This window comes from Crassostrea angulata, chromosome 6 (assembly GCF_025612915.1).
Source record: "Crassostrea angulata isolate pt1a10 chromosome 6, ASM2561291v2, whole genome shotgun sequence".
Classification (NCBI taxonomy): domain Eukaryota; kingdom Metazoa; phylum Mollusca; class Bivalvia; order Ostreida; family Ostreidae; genus Magallana; species Magallana angulata.
Window position 1 is genome coordinate 30301377 of NC_069116.1, and position 15746 is coordinate 30317122.

The 15746-nt window shown below is 33.0% G+C and overlaps 1 protein-coding gene across 1 annotated transcript; it reads right to left on the bottom strand.

The window, feature by feature from the left end:
- Nucleotides 1-438: 438 nt before the first annotated feature.
- Nucleotides 439-14908, bottom strand: LOC128189507 (opsin-5-like). Its single transcript, XM_052861143.1, has 5 exons — nt 14652-14908; nt 12413-12595; nt 11480-11587; nt 2666-2982; nt 439-2234 (listed from the first exon to the last, which is right to left on the bottom strand). Exons 1-5 carry the CDS (start codon nt 14803-14805, stop codon nt 1929-1931), a joined length of 1068 nt encoding a protein of 355 aa, XP_052717103.1. The 5' UTR covers nt 14806-14908; the 3' UTR covers nt 439-1928.
- Between the last annotated feature and the right edge of the window lie 838 nt (nt 14909-15746).

The following is a 15746-nucleotide window of genomic DNA, read 5'->3' on the forward strand; positions in this document are numbered from 1 at the left end:
TTTTATTTGTTAAATAATATACAGCTTCGTTAGCTGAAAATGTGTGGTTTATTTGTGTTTCGTGGAATAAGTATACTAGGATGGTATACGTATTTTCATGTTTTTTTTCGCCTTATACATTTCCATACATATTGACAATTTGATTGCACTTGTAATTAGAATCAATACAAAACTTTATTTAGATGCGCATAACAATAATAAAAGATTGATCATTCATATATTATATGAATATCTGACAATACAATTCAATACATATGGCAACAAACAACATTTGATTTAATCAAAAAAAAGAAATTCTCGAAAAATTAAAAGATGATTTTTTCGTTGTTCAGTATGTTATAAACATGCAGATGTATAATACAAAAGTATGAATGAATATCGGCACCTTCCCATCATGAGCGAATACAGTTAATACTTGTAACGGCTTTTTTATTTAAAAAAAAAAAATTTACACACTGTCATAATGAACCCCGTTTTTTGGCGACTTTCTTAATTAAAACATCTTACATACCTAGAACCAATTTAACAAGAGCTTGGACTTTGGGTAGTTGTGTCAAACAGCAATGTGACGTAGACCTGTCTATTTCATTGCTAGCCACTCAGCCATGGCTCTTTGAAATCAACAAGATTTGTCTGGATTTTGAGCTAAGACTACGCAATCGATGCATATTTCGCTTGAAACCGCGTCATTTTTATTTTGTTTTGACGCAAGGAATAGATAGCAACGCCCTACTGAAAGTCCAAGGTAATGTTAAAAGGGTTCTATCACTAATGGTACATGCAAGGAGCTGTTTGGAACATTATAAATGGACAAATATCGAATATTTTATTTTGTGAAAAATTTTCTCTGTATGACTAAAGTCATGTAAGACTTTGCGTTGTAAAGGGCATGTTAATTCTTAGGTTATATTTAAAAAAAAGTTTCAAATATAAATCGAATTTGTAAGAATTTTCGGTTACAAGTCTCCTCGTTTTTATTGTTTACAATTCTTCAGCAAGACAGTTTTCGTAGCCAACCAAAATTTGAGTGTTATGGTTGTCGAGTTATAAGCTTACACTATTTGTTATGTAAAAAAACAGTTTAGGTCATGTTTTAGATTACATTTTGAATGTTGAAAAGAAAATTCCAGGTTTATCCTAGAATGAATATTCATGCTGATAACAGTTACATTGAACCAATGTAAGCAAAAACATGGCACGAGCCTTGTTTACATAACAAAGAACTTTGAGCGCTGCGTCTTGCTTATAACTCTACGACTGCCACTCAAATTCTGCTTGAACATAGAAATGGATTACTAAAGCATTGTAAACAATGAAAATAAAAATAAAATGAACAAAATCATGACCATGCGACTCAATGAAGAAATCTTTGACCAATGCCTGAATATCATTGTTTTAACTATTTAAAGTAAGATCCATTGAACACCGATAGAGTAAGGCATCCACTGCCAATAAAAACAATGTATCACAATGTATAACAATAACCAAGTACAAAAATACGGAAATAGCGAGGAAAAAATAACTCTCCCCTTTCTTGTCCGTCAATTAATTTCTACCCGGTACAAAATTAAATACAAGTATTTAGACATTTTATAGAAACGTGTCCTTGACAATTCGTGCTAATACGCGCTTTTACATCTACTTACATTAAAAACAATTCTATTTAATACAATATGAACCACCCCCCTCCCATCCCATCAAAAAAAAAACCCAAACAAACAAAAATACCCCCACATCATGCAATGGTAAACAATCAAATAATGGCATAGTCTTGTCTTTTCTTTTCTTTTTTGGCATCCGTAGAAATCTCATTAACAACCTATCGACCCAACTTTCTCCTTAAAAAAAAATAACCATTTCTGGGCTTCACGCGCGTGTTATTGTTGGAAAGGTTTTTCGACACAGTGAACACAGTTCCATGCTAGCTATTATAGCGATGACGTCATAGACGATCGACTGTTACAGAAAAACCATGGACTTCTAGTCCGTCTGTCTTGAGCATTTGTTTCGTTCCTGAATAAGTTTTGAAGACAAAATCTGATGTGAGGCCTGAATTTCTTGTTCAACACAAAGTAAATCAAAGGGTTCCATATTGTTGATGTCTTTGCAATGAGCACCGAGACGAGAGTGAGTCTTACTGGAATACTATTGGGATCACCATAAGCTGCCCAGAAACTGACCACGGCGTATGGGGTCCATGTCAGCATAAACGCGCAACACATCATAAAGGCCATCTGTTGGTAAATGTTAGAGAATTCAAATAACGTCATAAATAAAGGCATTTGCACGCATGTAAATCTTTCATTTCTTATTAACCGTGGTCCCTAATTTCACGTCGTAGATTTTGTATTCAAAATTTACAACATGATACAGATGAAAAGATTTACACTTTCTCAATAAATACGCAAATTTACTAGGTAGCAACCATCTAAAATAGTGTGAAAAGTATGGAAAATCATCGTGTCATCAATAATTTTAAAACTGTCTGATTTAAGATTGATGAAATTGTCACCTATGATTAATCACTAATAAATGACGAACGTACCGCACATCCATGACTCATACACTGATCTGATGCAGATATAGAAATAATATCAACAATTTATATTGACGTTTTGCATTTATAGATTAAAACCAAACCACTATTTCAGAATGAGATACCTACTTTTATAAGATATCCCTCTCTTTTTCGTACATTAATTCCCATTTTACTTCGGTCTGTTCTGAACGCTTTGCAGTGTCTCCGTAAATATAGATACACTCCACCATAACAAAATTTCATAATGATGACGGGGAAAATGATACATGAAATAAGCATCAGAGTGACGAAACCTCTATTCTCGGTCCACTTCAGGGTACACGAAGTTCCATAAGCCTCCACTCCGTACTCTCCCCATCCGAGCATCGGAAATGACGCCCAAGCGCATGCGTATACATAGCTTCCGATTATGAAGAAATTGGTATGTTTAGAAAAGAAAGGCGCTGAAAATAAAATATTGAAAGCAATGAACGTTCGACCACAAACATAAAGGAGTTTGTTTTTTTTAAAAGAATTTTAGAATTACATATATTTTCATTTGATGATTTTCAAAAATACTTGTTATTAAAAATTCCAAAACTGGCTCTAAGTTTCAGGAGTGTTGTTTTGAAAAATTTTGGGGGAAACCCCACTCAAATATAAAATCTAACTAAAAGATAAGAAAAAAATCGGTTTTCTTTAAAACGAAATGTGAATGACGATAGAAACCTGGGTTTAATTTCGATCTCTTTGGACTGCGTAATTGATTCAATTTGGTCCGTGGGGAGAAATTCAAATGTCAGGAGTGAAGATTAAGGTCTGCTAGATCTTAATTAACCCTTTAAGGAGAATCCTAGACTTCTATGTGTTAAGTGCGTTAAGTTTTATGAGATTCAATTCCAGCGAGAACCAAAACTGTTATTATGATGGCTCTTTTGGAGTGTACACTCAAATCAAAGCTTAAAGAGTTGAGACAAGATGCGGCTTAACAGTTTTTTTTTCTAATATAAACGCATTAATATTCATTTTATCGTGTTTCAACACAGACGGATTGCGGATCCAAATCCATACTACCTGGTAATACCCGCTTGTATGTTTTGCAAGCATGTGTTTCCGTGCACATGGGCACTAGCAACGAAATATTTGTCCAAAAGAAAAAGATTCAATTTAGATTAGGATGAATGTCGTATACTTGAACATGTAGTTGTTTCCTATTTTTTTTAATTTATTTTTGTCTTTTATATCTTTAAGCTGAATACGGTCTTACAAATTAAATGCAGAGGCGGATCCAGAAATTTTGAAAAGGGGGGGGGGGGGGTTCCAATTGATGAAAATCAATACGTGCAAAATACATTATTTGTCAATAAACAAGGCCCTTTGAACGTTTTCCGTGCGTAAATTTAATGAACATTTATCTCATCAATATCTATTTCACATCTATTTTAATATCAGAGTGCACTGCATTATTGAGCGTTTTGGTTTAGGTAAGGAAGATTTGCATAATTTCCAGCCTTAAAAAACCCAAGTCTCCAGCAATGAGAACGTGCGTCTATGCTATGCTTAATAGAAAGAAACACTAAGAAACCAAAAATAATTCAGACTTATTACGACAAGCTATTATAAAAATGAATTTTTGGTAAAAAAAATTACATGTATGTCTTTGATGTTTAATTCTGAACTATTTATTGACTTTGATTTTTATCGGTTGCCTTCTTAAATAAAGGTCTAAATGATAGGATATGACGAAAATGGGGATAGTTTATCTGCCGAATAGATGGAACATGTGAAATACAATTGTACAAGCAATAGCCGTCACAGGGAACTTGATGTGACCTCTGTATAATGGGTGCGCCACATCACCCGGCACTAGAACAGATGCGATCTTTTTCAGGAAAGTTTTGAAAAGTTGTGCATTTTCATAATGGCTTATATATAAACCCCTTACACGGTATTTTGTAACATAATTTCCGATTCTTGGAAACAAAACAAAAAAGGGTTTTCTTTTGTGTTTCATGTGGGTATGACGGTACGGTATAGCTAGCATTCCAGAAAAATAGCATTACTTGTATATAATTATAACTATAATCGATTTTTTAAAGAGTAGACAATACATTGTAGATGTTATTATAAATCTGTGTTTTTAGCGACACTGCTTAGTTAATTTTTTTTAATTTTAAAATTTTCCACATGTTTACTCACAGCTGTGAGCACCGGATGCTGATGGGGAGTACCTTTTTCGATTAAAAAAAAATTGTTAGGGTTTTTCATATAAGAAATACATGTACATGTAAATTACGGTGCGTTGTAAAAAATTCTTTAAATTATCAATTTTAAAAGCATTTATTTGAAATAATTACAGTATTTATATTATAAAAAGGGACAATTGCCTTTAAATAGGCATTACAAGTTTTCAAAATTTTTTATATGTCCCAGAGAAAGGGGGGGGGGGGTTCCGACCTCCGGAACCCCCCTCTGGATCCGCCAATGAAATGCATGTACATATAGCATTTGGAAATGTATTTTAGAGGTTAAGTGATAAAAAGACAATCCCAAATCCTCCTTAAATTTTGTTACAAAAAAAAAAAGGATTTTCTATTTGAAACTTAATACAAGTACCCTTCTCTACAGCTAATAGATGATTTTAAGACATCAAACGCTACAGGTTTCTTTACACATATATATTAGCGAAGATTTGGATTTCTGGGCATACAATTACATGTAGCTGTAAGTTAACATATTTTTTTTTTTGCATCGATGTCTCGTTGTTATAAAAACTTTGAGTAATTGAAAAAAAAATTTGTTACTTTTTACTTTTTATCGCTGCAAGATAATTTTTTAGCCTTTTTCTGAAAACCAGCTGCTTTCCTCTTGTATAAAGCAAGCCGAGGTTAGCATTGTTGAGAAGCCCGATGTCTATCACACAATGTATACGTAGATAAATCTAACTACGACCGAGCTATTTTTCAAAAATAAGTCTTCATTTTCATGATAATTCAAGTGAAAAAAAAAATTCCAAGCAATCAACAAAATTATTCATGAATTGTTAAAATCATCATTTGCATCCACATTTCCACACATATACTAACAAATATTTTCGGTAACGAAATTTGAATTTATTTCCATATTTTTTCCTTCCGCTCTAGAGAAACGAAAAAAAAGTGTCAGTTGACATTAAATGGAGCGTTTTTATGAAGATGGAATGGTCTTTTTTTTTCCAAACAACTTAAAGAGCTGACGCATTTAGAAACAATTGACAAAATTTTTTCATAAACTATGAAACAGAACATTGCATGTTAACGCCCCCCCCCCCTCCCCCTTCTCGTCTGTCTTGATCTTTTAATCTTTAGAAGAATGTTTATCACAGAATTCTATCAGTCTGATGCTCCTAAGCATGCGTCACCTTAGTGATTCATAATTTCTAATTCCCTTGCGAATTATAAATTGCGTGTCCTCATAATTCATTCAATTACCTTAGTTTTAGCCCAGTAATAAACTCGGTTTCTTTTTATTATAACCAACTGATCGAGTTACCTTTAAAGCAGAGTTTGTTGAACGTGTAAAGATTAAGCACAGTTCAAGGTGGATTGTACATGTAGTAATTCTGTGTAATCATAATTCCTGAAATAATCATTCGCCCCCCCCCCCCAAAAAAATTGCCACCCTTTATTTTAACGATTACACAGTAAGTATGCCTTTTGTCGGGGGTATGAATAATAGATGGAACACCAATAAAACATACCATTCACAGCACTTCTGTCGTTAAACATATGGCGCCAGAAACTTTGCCGGGAAGGTACGATATACTAATACATGTATAATGATTTAACGGTTGTTTTTGATAAGTACAAATCAAATTGCATGGTCAGGTAGGTTTAAACGTGACATAAAACCTGACGGTAACATAATTGTGCTTCCGTATATGAACCTATGGAAAAGCAAAACGTTCAATGGACGTTTAAGTTTTTAAAATAGCTATAACGTTCAATTCTATGCGAACATTTCCATGACGTCACAATGACTAACGCAACCGCTTATCGCTTGACGGTTGCATTATTGTAAACATCAAAACACGGTTATTTTAATAATTCTAAACGGTTTGCCTTTTTCAAACGTAAATATACGTAATAAACAGCAAAGTTAAATAGGTGATCAAATATTCCGTGAAGCCCTTCGATCGGGCTTCGCATGATTTTATCACGTGAGCAACCAAGTTCATATCCCAGTGAACTTTCTGACTTGCTGTTCAAGGTTCTTAAAAGATTCTTTTTAATCTACAGTGTATTAATTTCGAAGGTGAACTTTAAACTCAAACGGGACCCTTCCTGACGCCTGGTCACTATTGTATTTGCTGTATGTGGGATTTATACTCGGTCCCAGGATATCCTCATTCTACATTTTGCTTAATAACTCAATATTTATAAAAACATCAGAGTTCAAGCGATGTTCATTCAAAAGTATGAACAATTTATTAGATTTCTTCTTTAAAACGCCCCCATTTGCTTATAAAATTAAATACACGACTAATAAGGAAGCCTACAGGGGTGACACATTACTAAGGAGGATTGAACAATTCTTATTGATAACAATCGATGTTTAACGAATGTTAAGATTCTTATAATAAAGACTTTCGATACAACTTATTGTTGCTCTCAGGCACAAACTTGACTTTTTATGATCTGTCTCCTTTCTTTTGATATTTATGTACATACATGTAACTTATTTTACTTTGTACATGTTTTTTATAGTGCCTTTTGTTCATTGTCATTTATTGCATCATTCAATAAATGACCATTTCTATTCTCTAAAGAGGAGTTATGTTTTATATCGATGGTGGTGGTAAGGCAAGCAGACATAAAGACACGTTAAAATTAGAATCGGAGCATTGTTCGTAGACTCACTAAATTGAGCATTTTCCACTGGACACTTTCTACAACCGTTTTAACAAGAGTTTGGACTTTCGGTGGGAAGTAACCTCCTAGTTTGCATGTCAAAACAAGCTGTCAAATGTTGACCTTCTTTCTTCTTATTCACTTAGAGAACTAAGGGCGGCTCATTAATATTCATATTTGACTGTCAAAATTGAAAGGTTATCTGCTCTAAACACTTCACCATGAGTAGACTCCACCCTCATCAAATCGGAGTTTGACACGTACATGAACTGTCTAAACGTCATACTCTTTTTTATAAACGGTTCTAGTTTTTTTTTGGACATTCTAAACACAGATATTCACTGCAAGGAAATCAATTTATTAAGGAACGATTTTTTTGTTTGGAAAACCACACATATTTAGAAAATATGCTTCCTATTTATCTGCAATGTGAACTTCATTTGCTTTAATAAAAGAAAATTAAAATGTTAAATTCTAATCTTTTAAAACCCTTAAAATTCAGATGAAGATTTTTGCAACCAAATACATGAACCATTGTAGCTAAACATGTCCTTGTGTATTACCGTCTTTATTACTGACGATGAAAACCCTTTCACTTCATTAAGGGCCGGTTGATTTGTAGCAAGTTTGGTTGACATTGGCTAAGGTGTCAAAGAGAAGTAGATAATAAAAAGCTTACGAGAACTGTCACCAGTTGTTTAAGTAATGTTTTATCTTAAGGTGTATAGTGTTGACGTTACGTCATCAAATTTTAAGGAAAGCTAAAGACTGGAGGAGGTAAACAACGCGCCATTAATGGATGTTAATTTGTTGAAAACTTTGTAGCCTATCCTTGTTGATAATTAATGAATAAATTATTTTTCATAACATACACACCCTGAAAAACACACGCCAACCATCACCTTTTAGCACAAATAAAAACCAAAATAAAAGAATACATAATGTAATCTTTTCATCTCAACATAGTTTATTGTGTGCAAGACATAACTGGACTATTTAGGTAGCAAGACTAGTGATCTATTCGCCTTAGAACCATTTTAACAAGAGCTTGGACTTTGGGTAGTTGTGTCAAACAGCACTGTGACGTAGGCCTGTCTATTTCTTTGCTGGCCATTCAGCTATGGCTCCTTGAAATCAACAAGATTTGTCTGGCTCTTGAGCAAATACTACGCAATCTGTGTATATTTCACTTGAAACCAGCGTCATTTTCAACTTGTTTTGACGCAAAAAAGATAGTTACATCCTACCGAAAGTCCAAGGTCTTGTTAAAATGGTTCTAAAACGATTCTATCTTTACCATAGGGATGTCATTTATTTTTTTCAAGTCGTCTGTTGTAAATGCACGTATAATAAACAACAAAGCGTGGAATACTAGGGCAATTGATTTGACATAGAGCTTTATCATTTACTTGTTATTTGATATTTCGATTTTGATAGTAAAATTACATTACTAGTATTACCAAGCACTTAATTTGAAAGGGTTGGCAATCACACGAACATGTTGACCTATCATCAAAACTATAATTTTGAAATTTGATATAACAATTTCCTTAAGTCCTTACAAAGAATTTAATTTGTTTAAAACATTTTGAAGGATTCGTCCTCACGAACAAGCTGTTTATTTCGTTATGACGATTTACAAAGAACACAAATTCTTCCACATTCATCAAGATTGCATTTTTTGTTCGCAGGCATACTATGGTCTGTCCCATATTATTGTTTCCGTCATTTTTCACGTTTTTTAATGAAAATACACATACCTGTCAAAGATGTACAATTAAAAACGATAAAAGGGATGAGTTCTAAGATTTCTTCATTGACAACTAAATCAATTTTCACTCAGAGAAATTCATGTGAAAGAAAAAACAAATCCCCTTACGGGTATTTACAATAGTCCTCGTCAAATGTCATTCAGAAATCACTCGGAACATCTCGCACAATTTTTTAAACGTTTTTTTATGTCGCTTGCAATGCAAAATCCCAAAAGACTGTTTATTTTTAGCTGAGTATTAAAATCTGACACAGTGACTCTCTAGAGGGGTCGTTTCAAAGGGAAAAATCTAGGGATTTTTCGATAGTATTGAATGAACGTTGTTTGAACCCTGAGACATCAATGAATATTGAATAATTTAAGAAAATGCGCTGCATGAATGTCTTGAGACAGAACACAGGACTATACCATTAATTTGCATTCTTTTTTTAAATCGAAATGTCAATTTTAAAACTGGCCTTTCTAAATCTAATAGTTGGTCTTTCCAGCTCCACTCTAGATATTTCCAGTTTAAACTTTCCGACGCTTTATCTACTTAGTTTTGTTACAAGCGTCTTCATTAAAATTTCTCTTAATTATACTTAATACATAACAAATATACTATAATTAAAGACATTAAAAATCATAATAAATTTCAATGGACAATAGTATTTGGAATAAAACGTTCTCTAACGTTATTTTTGCAACACATATTGTTTAACGAATGATTGGAGTTGTCAAACATTTTTAATTTTGTGACGTTGGTTGTCTCTCGAAATTATGAACGAAATAAATTATAATAACACTGCGTCTGTTTTCTTTCTTAATATAGTCGTCTGACACCATTGCTACAACTGTTGCGATTTGTGGTTAATGACTTATTAAATTTGTATTGGGTTTTTCCAACTTATACCTTTACAAAAAAAAAAATTATTGCATTTTTTTTTAAGTCGAACAAAAATAGTTTTCAAAACGGTGATTTATATCTTTTATAAAATGTTTTAATAAATTTTCAAAGTGTTCGATCCAAACCAAAGAAAAATTTGAGACTCGTTAGAAATATGTTAGGAGATTCAATTTACCTAGGTTGTCGAGATTACATCATGTAAATAAAGTTGGGAGTTCTTTACAAATGACCATGCCGAAGTTAGTCACTATGCCTAATATTTAAAAGTTTGTGATGGGGAGGGGGGCAACTTACAATAAATATTGACCCCACAACAAAAAAGCAAAGAAAAACACCAGACCTCTCATGTAAAAATCATCATCATCATTCTTATTCTCGGCAGGATGGGGATGTGCCAATCTTTTAAAGTTTAGCCGATGTTTTTACTTTTGGTTGAATCAAACTTTCCTTATACAGCTTTACACTGCCAGATCAAAAGTGAAGAAGGCTAGGGAGATAGGGGGTGATTCAGGATAGCAAAAATAAAAAATTAGAAACCCAAAGATTTCGAAATAAGTACATTTATTATAGTATTAGCGAATAGATTTTGTAAATGAATAATATGGTGATATACATGAAACAGTTTTGTTCCATAATCAATTCATTTCTTGCGGACAAAGATTTATTTACCTATGATTTGAATTATTTTGATCCCGACCACCAAAGACAAAAATAAGCCGAAAATAAAATAACATGGGATTAAAACTGATAAACTAAAGCAACGTAAGCACTTTTTCAGTTCCTACATGTATATATCATTGCATGAAGTATAATGACGTAATTCGCACGGGGCCATATAAGGAAATAACATTTTTAAAAAAACCTAAAAAGTGTTCTTCAACTAATACTCGTATATTGATTTAATATTTTATCAACCTGGGACCAATTGCAAATTTAAATTTTTCATTGATATTTAAGCGTACGATTTTGGTCTCTGGGCTGAGGATTGCAAAGTGCGAGTGAGTGGTAAATATTCACTGATTAATTCAACTCTAGTTTAATTCATATGCACCGTAAAGTAGCACAGAGCATACAGATGACAAAACAGCTAGCCCCCCCCCCCCCCCCCCCCAAAAAAAAAGAAAAAAACACGAACACTCCTGACAAAAGCTCATACACATTTTTTTATGTAACATGCATGAAATCAACCTTTATCTCTTTAACCACATCTTTGCTAATACAGTCGATCATTAGATATTTTTTTAAAAAATGCCTTTTTTATAATTCTTATCATTCATTTTTTTAAAGAAATATACACGGGAAAAAATGTTTTCATACCAAGAGTAACATTTGCGTGTAAAAAATGTAAAATTTACTACCACAACGAGAATGCGCGACACAAATTCGGATCTAAATATTAGAAAAAAAGCCCTTACATTTACTGGACTTGCACACATGGATATATCTTGAAAAACTCATTAAGGCTAGGGTGGAAATACTGACTACCCCACAGAAGAATCCGAGACATCCGTATATTCTACAGCCTAGAAACAAGATGGAAGCCATTAAGGGAGTTCAACCAGTTTTCGTTCAGCACCAACTTTCGTGGATTTCGTTGTTAGGTCGATCCGCGTTATACGCTTTTTTAATGATATAAGCTTCATGATGGAAAAAGCCGATAAAAATGGACTCTTGTTTTCTTTTATATATCGTCTTAGGAGGACTGGATGGTCGCCGTCATTTTTTAAAAGTATATTTTTTTCCTTGATAATTAAAAAAAAAGAGTTTCCTCTACACATTTAGAATAAAATTTTCAAACCTGAAATTTATGAAAACTTTCTGTACAAAAATAGTCTCCGATGGTAAGTTTGTTAGCCATTTAGCCCCCTGATCTGCGAGTTTTACCAAATCCATGAAAATCGATGCTGACGTGGAATTAAAAGTTCACATACATGAAATACAGGTACATCATTGCAAAGCCTGGTTATTGCATTATATTCAGATTAAAACAAAACAATATGAAACATCAGTACAGTTTAAAGTTTTACACTTTTATCAGATTTTAGCAATAGCAATGAGCTGTTTTCTATGGTGTTTTCTTTTTTCTTAATCCCATTATTATTAGTACAAGTACGGTGTAAATCTATATTTATTTATAAAGAATAAAGCAACTTTGGAATAACTTGGCTCTCGTCAAAGGAAAAGTCTTGATGAGAGTACCAAGGAACTTAGATGAAGAAATTTAATATTAAGAAAAAAAGATGCTCACTGACAAGAAAAAAATAATAGCCCAAACAAATAATGCTAAACATCCTTACCCTCAACCCCCCCCCCCCCCCCTCCAAAATAAAAGACATTTTCAGGCTTACCGCCAGAACCAAACGTCCATCGATGTAAAAAAGACGAGGATATTCCGAAAGGAAGCCCAACAACGGACAGAATTAAATCACTCACTGCAAGGTTCACTATGAAATAGTCAGCGGGAACCAGGCTGCTGCGTTTTCGCACACAAACGATGATAACGAAGATATTCAGAACGAATGCTGAAAAGGCTGAAAAGAATCAAAGTAGTGAAAGTAGTGATGGGAGCCTGTTTTTTGGTTAATGTTTTTTTGCAGGATTATTGTTTGACCAATTTCTGAAATAAATAATCGAAACAATCTTCTAAATTTGTCAAAGAACTACTTTATGTTGCGGATTCATGAATCTAGTAAGTTAGAGACACGCACAATTTCCGGTTAGAGTGATTTCATAAAGGAGTTAGTCAATCAACTCCCAAACGCTTATATTTTGTTTTAAAAACGTTATTTTGGTACTGTAATGGTTTTGACCCTGGTTCATACAAATTTCTCTGGTTTGAATAACAACAATTTACATTGTATGTTGAAAACTTTGCATATATACTTGTGTTAATAAAAAATTGAATTAGCCCTTTCTCATTGGCTTTCTTATTTTTTTTTTTACACAACACTCAAAGTTTGTACAATTTCCTATAAACTAGGATGTTATAGCTATAAAAATCGTTGTATTTAATATAAGTTGTATATACACGCAACATCTCATGTGATAATATTTGTACTATTGTTTGTATTAAATAAAATAATTACTATAATGACTTGTGGTTTGGCTAGTTACAAACCAAATATAAATACAAAAATATGTATTTTGATTGAATTAATTGTACCTGCTCATACTTTTGTACTTATAATCTACACTTTTATTGATTTTTACTAAGGAGGCCTTAGCTATTGAAAATATTATCTTTTAAAATTCATTTTTGACCACGACTATGCTTGAGACCAAACTTGAGACCACACAGTGGCTTTCCTAGTTGACTAGGTAAACACGTAATAATTGAAAATGACTGAAGAAATTTTGATACCGCATCCCGTTCAACTTCATACTTATGAAATGTAAATTAATCATATAAAAGCATCGCGTGTCTTTTGATCGTCTTGTCTTCCATGAATCCAAAGACAGGAACGCCGCGGGAAAAAAAGCTCGATCGAAGGTAACGTATATATTCAAAGCCAGTGTCAATAGGCTTTTTATTTATTCACGTACTTGTATAAGCTTTAAATGAAATGTTGATAAATTTGATAATGAAATCTGTTTTCTTTTGAACCTCTTGAACACCACATGCAAACATAATATGAATTTTTTTTTATCTATATCTGTTCTTAACCCAACCCCTCCTCATCCTTGCTCCAACCCCCGGAGAAAATTTCGTTCATCAAGTCGGATCAATCTCTTATAGATTTACACATTTGCTCCCCCATTTTCAACTCATGGGTATTCGTAGTAATCACTGTCGATCTTTTTGTAGTCATTGATATTTATTCCGGAAATTATCATCATATCAGTGAAGAACAGCTTCATAAACTTAGATGCTCTATCAAGTCTACCATTATAAATGCACAATTTAACAAAAGCGACTCACAACTGAAATCTACAGTTATAATCACGAGTTTTTTTATGTTTGCAATATGTTCAACATTCCTCGAAGCAATTAATTAAAGCAGTCTACCTGTAACGCCATTTTATACGTATTCAAATTTATTGTTTTGTACATACCGGCTGCTCAAAACGACGGTGTCAACAATCAATCCATGATTCATTGAATTTGCTTTTAAATTTCATATTTTAGACGAAATGCTTTGTTTTTTAACGATATCCAGCGTGTTTTAAGGGGGCTTGATGGCTGTGGTAAATTTTTTACACTATATTGATCTCCTTGAGAAGAAGAGCTCTGTATAAGAAATATAAAAAATACTCAATTTTAACGGCCAAAATGTTTAGCTTTTTTAGTTACTGAGTAACAATTTATAAGTTAATAAATCATACCTTAAATCTTAGGTAGATCGGATTGGCAATTTTACATCTTATGTCAACAAAAAAAAAATTTAACTCGTCCACAAATAATTCAATTCACAATTCAACTCAAACCAGTTTTCGCTAACATAATACCTTTATGCAATTCATCCATCGTTTAGAATACCATGAATTGTTTTTTACATTAATTTTAAAACAAATCAATTAAAGCATTTTACATTTGGAAATTCTTAAAATCATTTTGCATGTCGTTAACATAAAATTTCCAAATCTTACCTGTAAGAAGTAACTGAATTCCAACAAGATAATCTTCCCACACCGTTAACTTCGAATCAAATATGTCGAGTTTGCGAAACTCTGTAAAATTGTCCAAATGCAACGAAGTTTTAATTGAGAATTCACTCTTGTACGTTGTGTGTACCTGTGTCATCGAAGAAACAGAAACCTTGCCTCCGTAAAATGTAGCAGAAGTTGTAGCCGTCGAAGCAAAACATGGGAAACTAATAATAAAACGTCAGCCTGCATTCACTTTTATTCCGGTCATTGTCCAGAATTTTCTATAAATATATGTATATATTTTTTTTCCCACCTGACTAGCGCCATGTGACTGTATGCATCTTGCCAGTTGTAAATTGAGGAACGAAACGAGAAGTTCTCTGTTTGTATACCCACTCTGATCTCTGTGAATGATAAAATCAATATAACTATACAGTCACGTCATAGAGTCAAAACATTGCTGATTAAATGAAGACATTTAATTAACGCTCCTCCTATCATGAACTTTAAGTAAAGTCTTGTCTAAAGCTTGTAGTCTGGGTGACCTCCCCACCCCACCCAAAAGATTAAAATTTCCCCGTTGACACGTGCCGGTAAATAACGATAAAAATCAAAATAATTTATCCACACTTTTTACAGATTAGTTAAGCAAAATGATGCACTTATTTTCTACACAGTGTTTGTAAAGTATATTTCAACAGCTGGATTAAATAATTCAATCATTATTATTTTTAATTCAAAATGCAGAGATTTTAGCATTAAAAGCGGAATATATTTTATTGAAAACTGAAGCGATGAGGATGTCAGGGTCATCAAGTACGAAGTTGGACTGTGTTAATCCAGGCCACATGGACCAAGTCCGTTTAAACATTAATTTCAATGTAACTATAAATAAAGAAAGGGGTCGAACTCTGACCCAGATAAAATCTACCAGCTCGCTTCAAAAGCCTAATAAATCGGTTAATTTTTAAAACATTCACAATATGCATCTAGTTTTCATAAAAGTGATGTCTAAGATATACTCATGCCGAATTTCAAATTAATGGGTCTTAAAATAGCGGAGATATACGTCATTATTCTCTTGAAGTCGCCAGT

What these genes read in the sequence shown, in the direction of transcription:
- LOC128189507 (XM_052861143.1), bottom strand. Translation starts at nt 14,805, where the DNA reads ATGACACAGGTACACACAACGTACAAGAGTGAATTCTCAATTAAAACT. An exon ending in ATGGACGTTTGGTTCTGGCG is followed by an intron (nt 11,588 to 12,412) that starts GTAAGCCTGAAA and finishes TCTTGTTTCTAG; the next exon opens with GCTGTAGAATATACGGATGT. An exon ending in TGTGTGCAAGTCCAGTAAAT is followed by an intron (nt 2,983 to 11,479) that starts GTAAGGGCTTTT and finishes TTTTATTTTCAG; the next exon opens with CGCCTTTCTTTTCTAAACAT.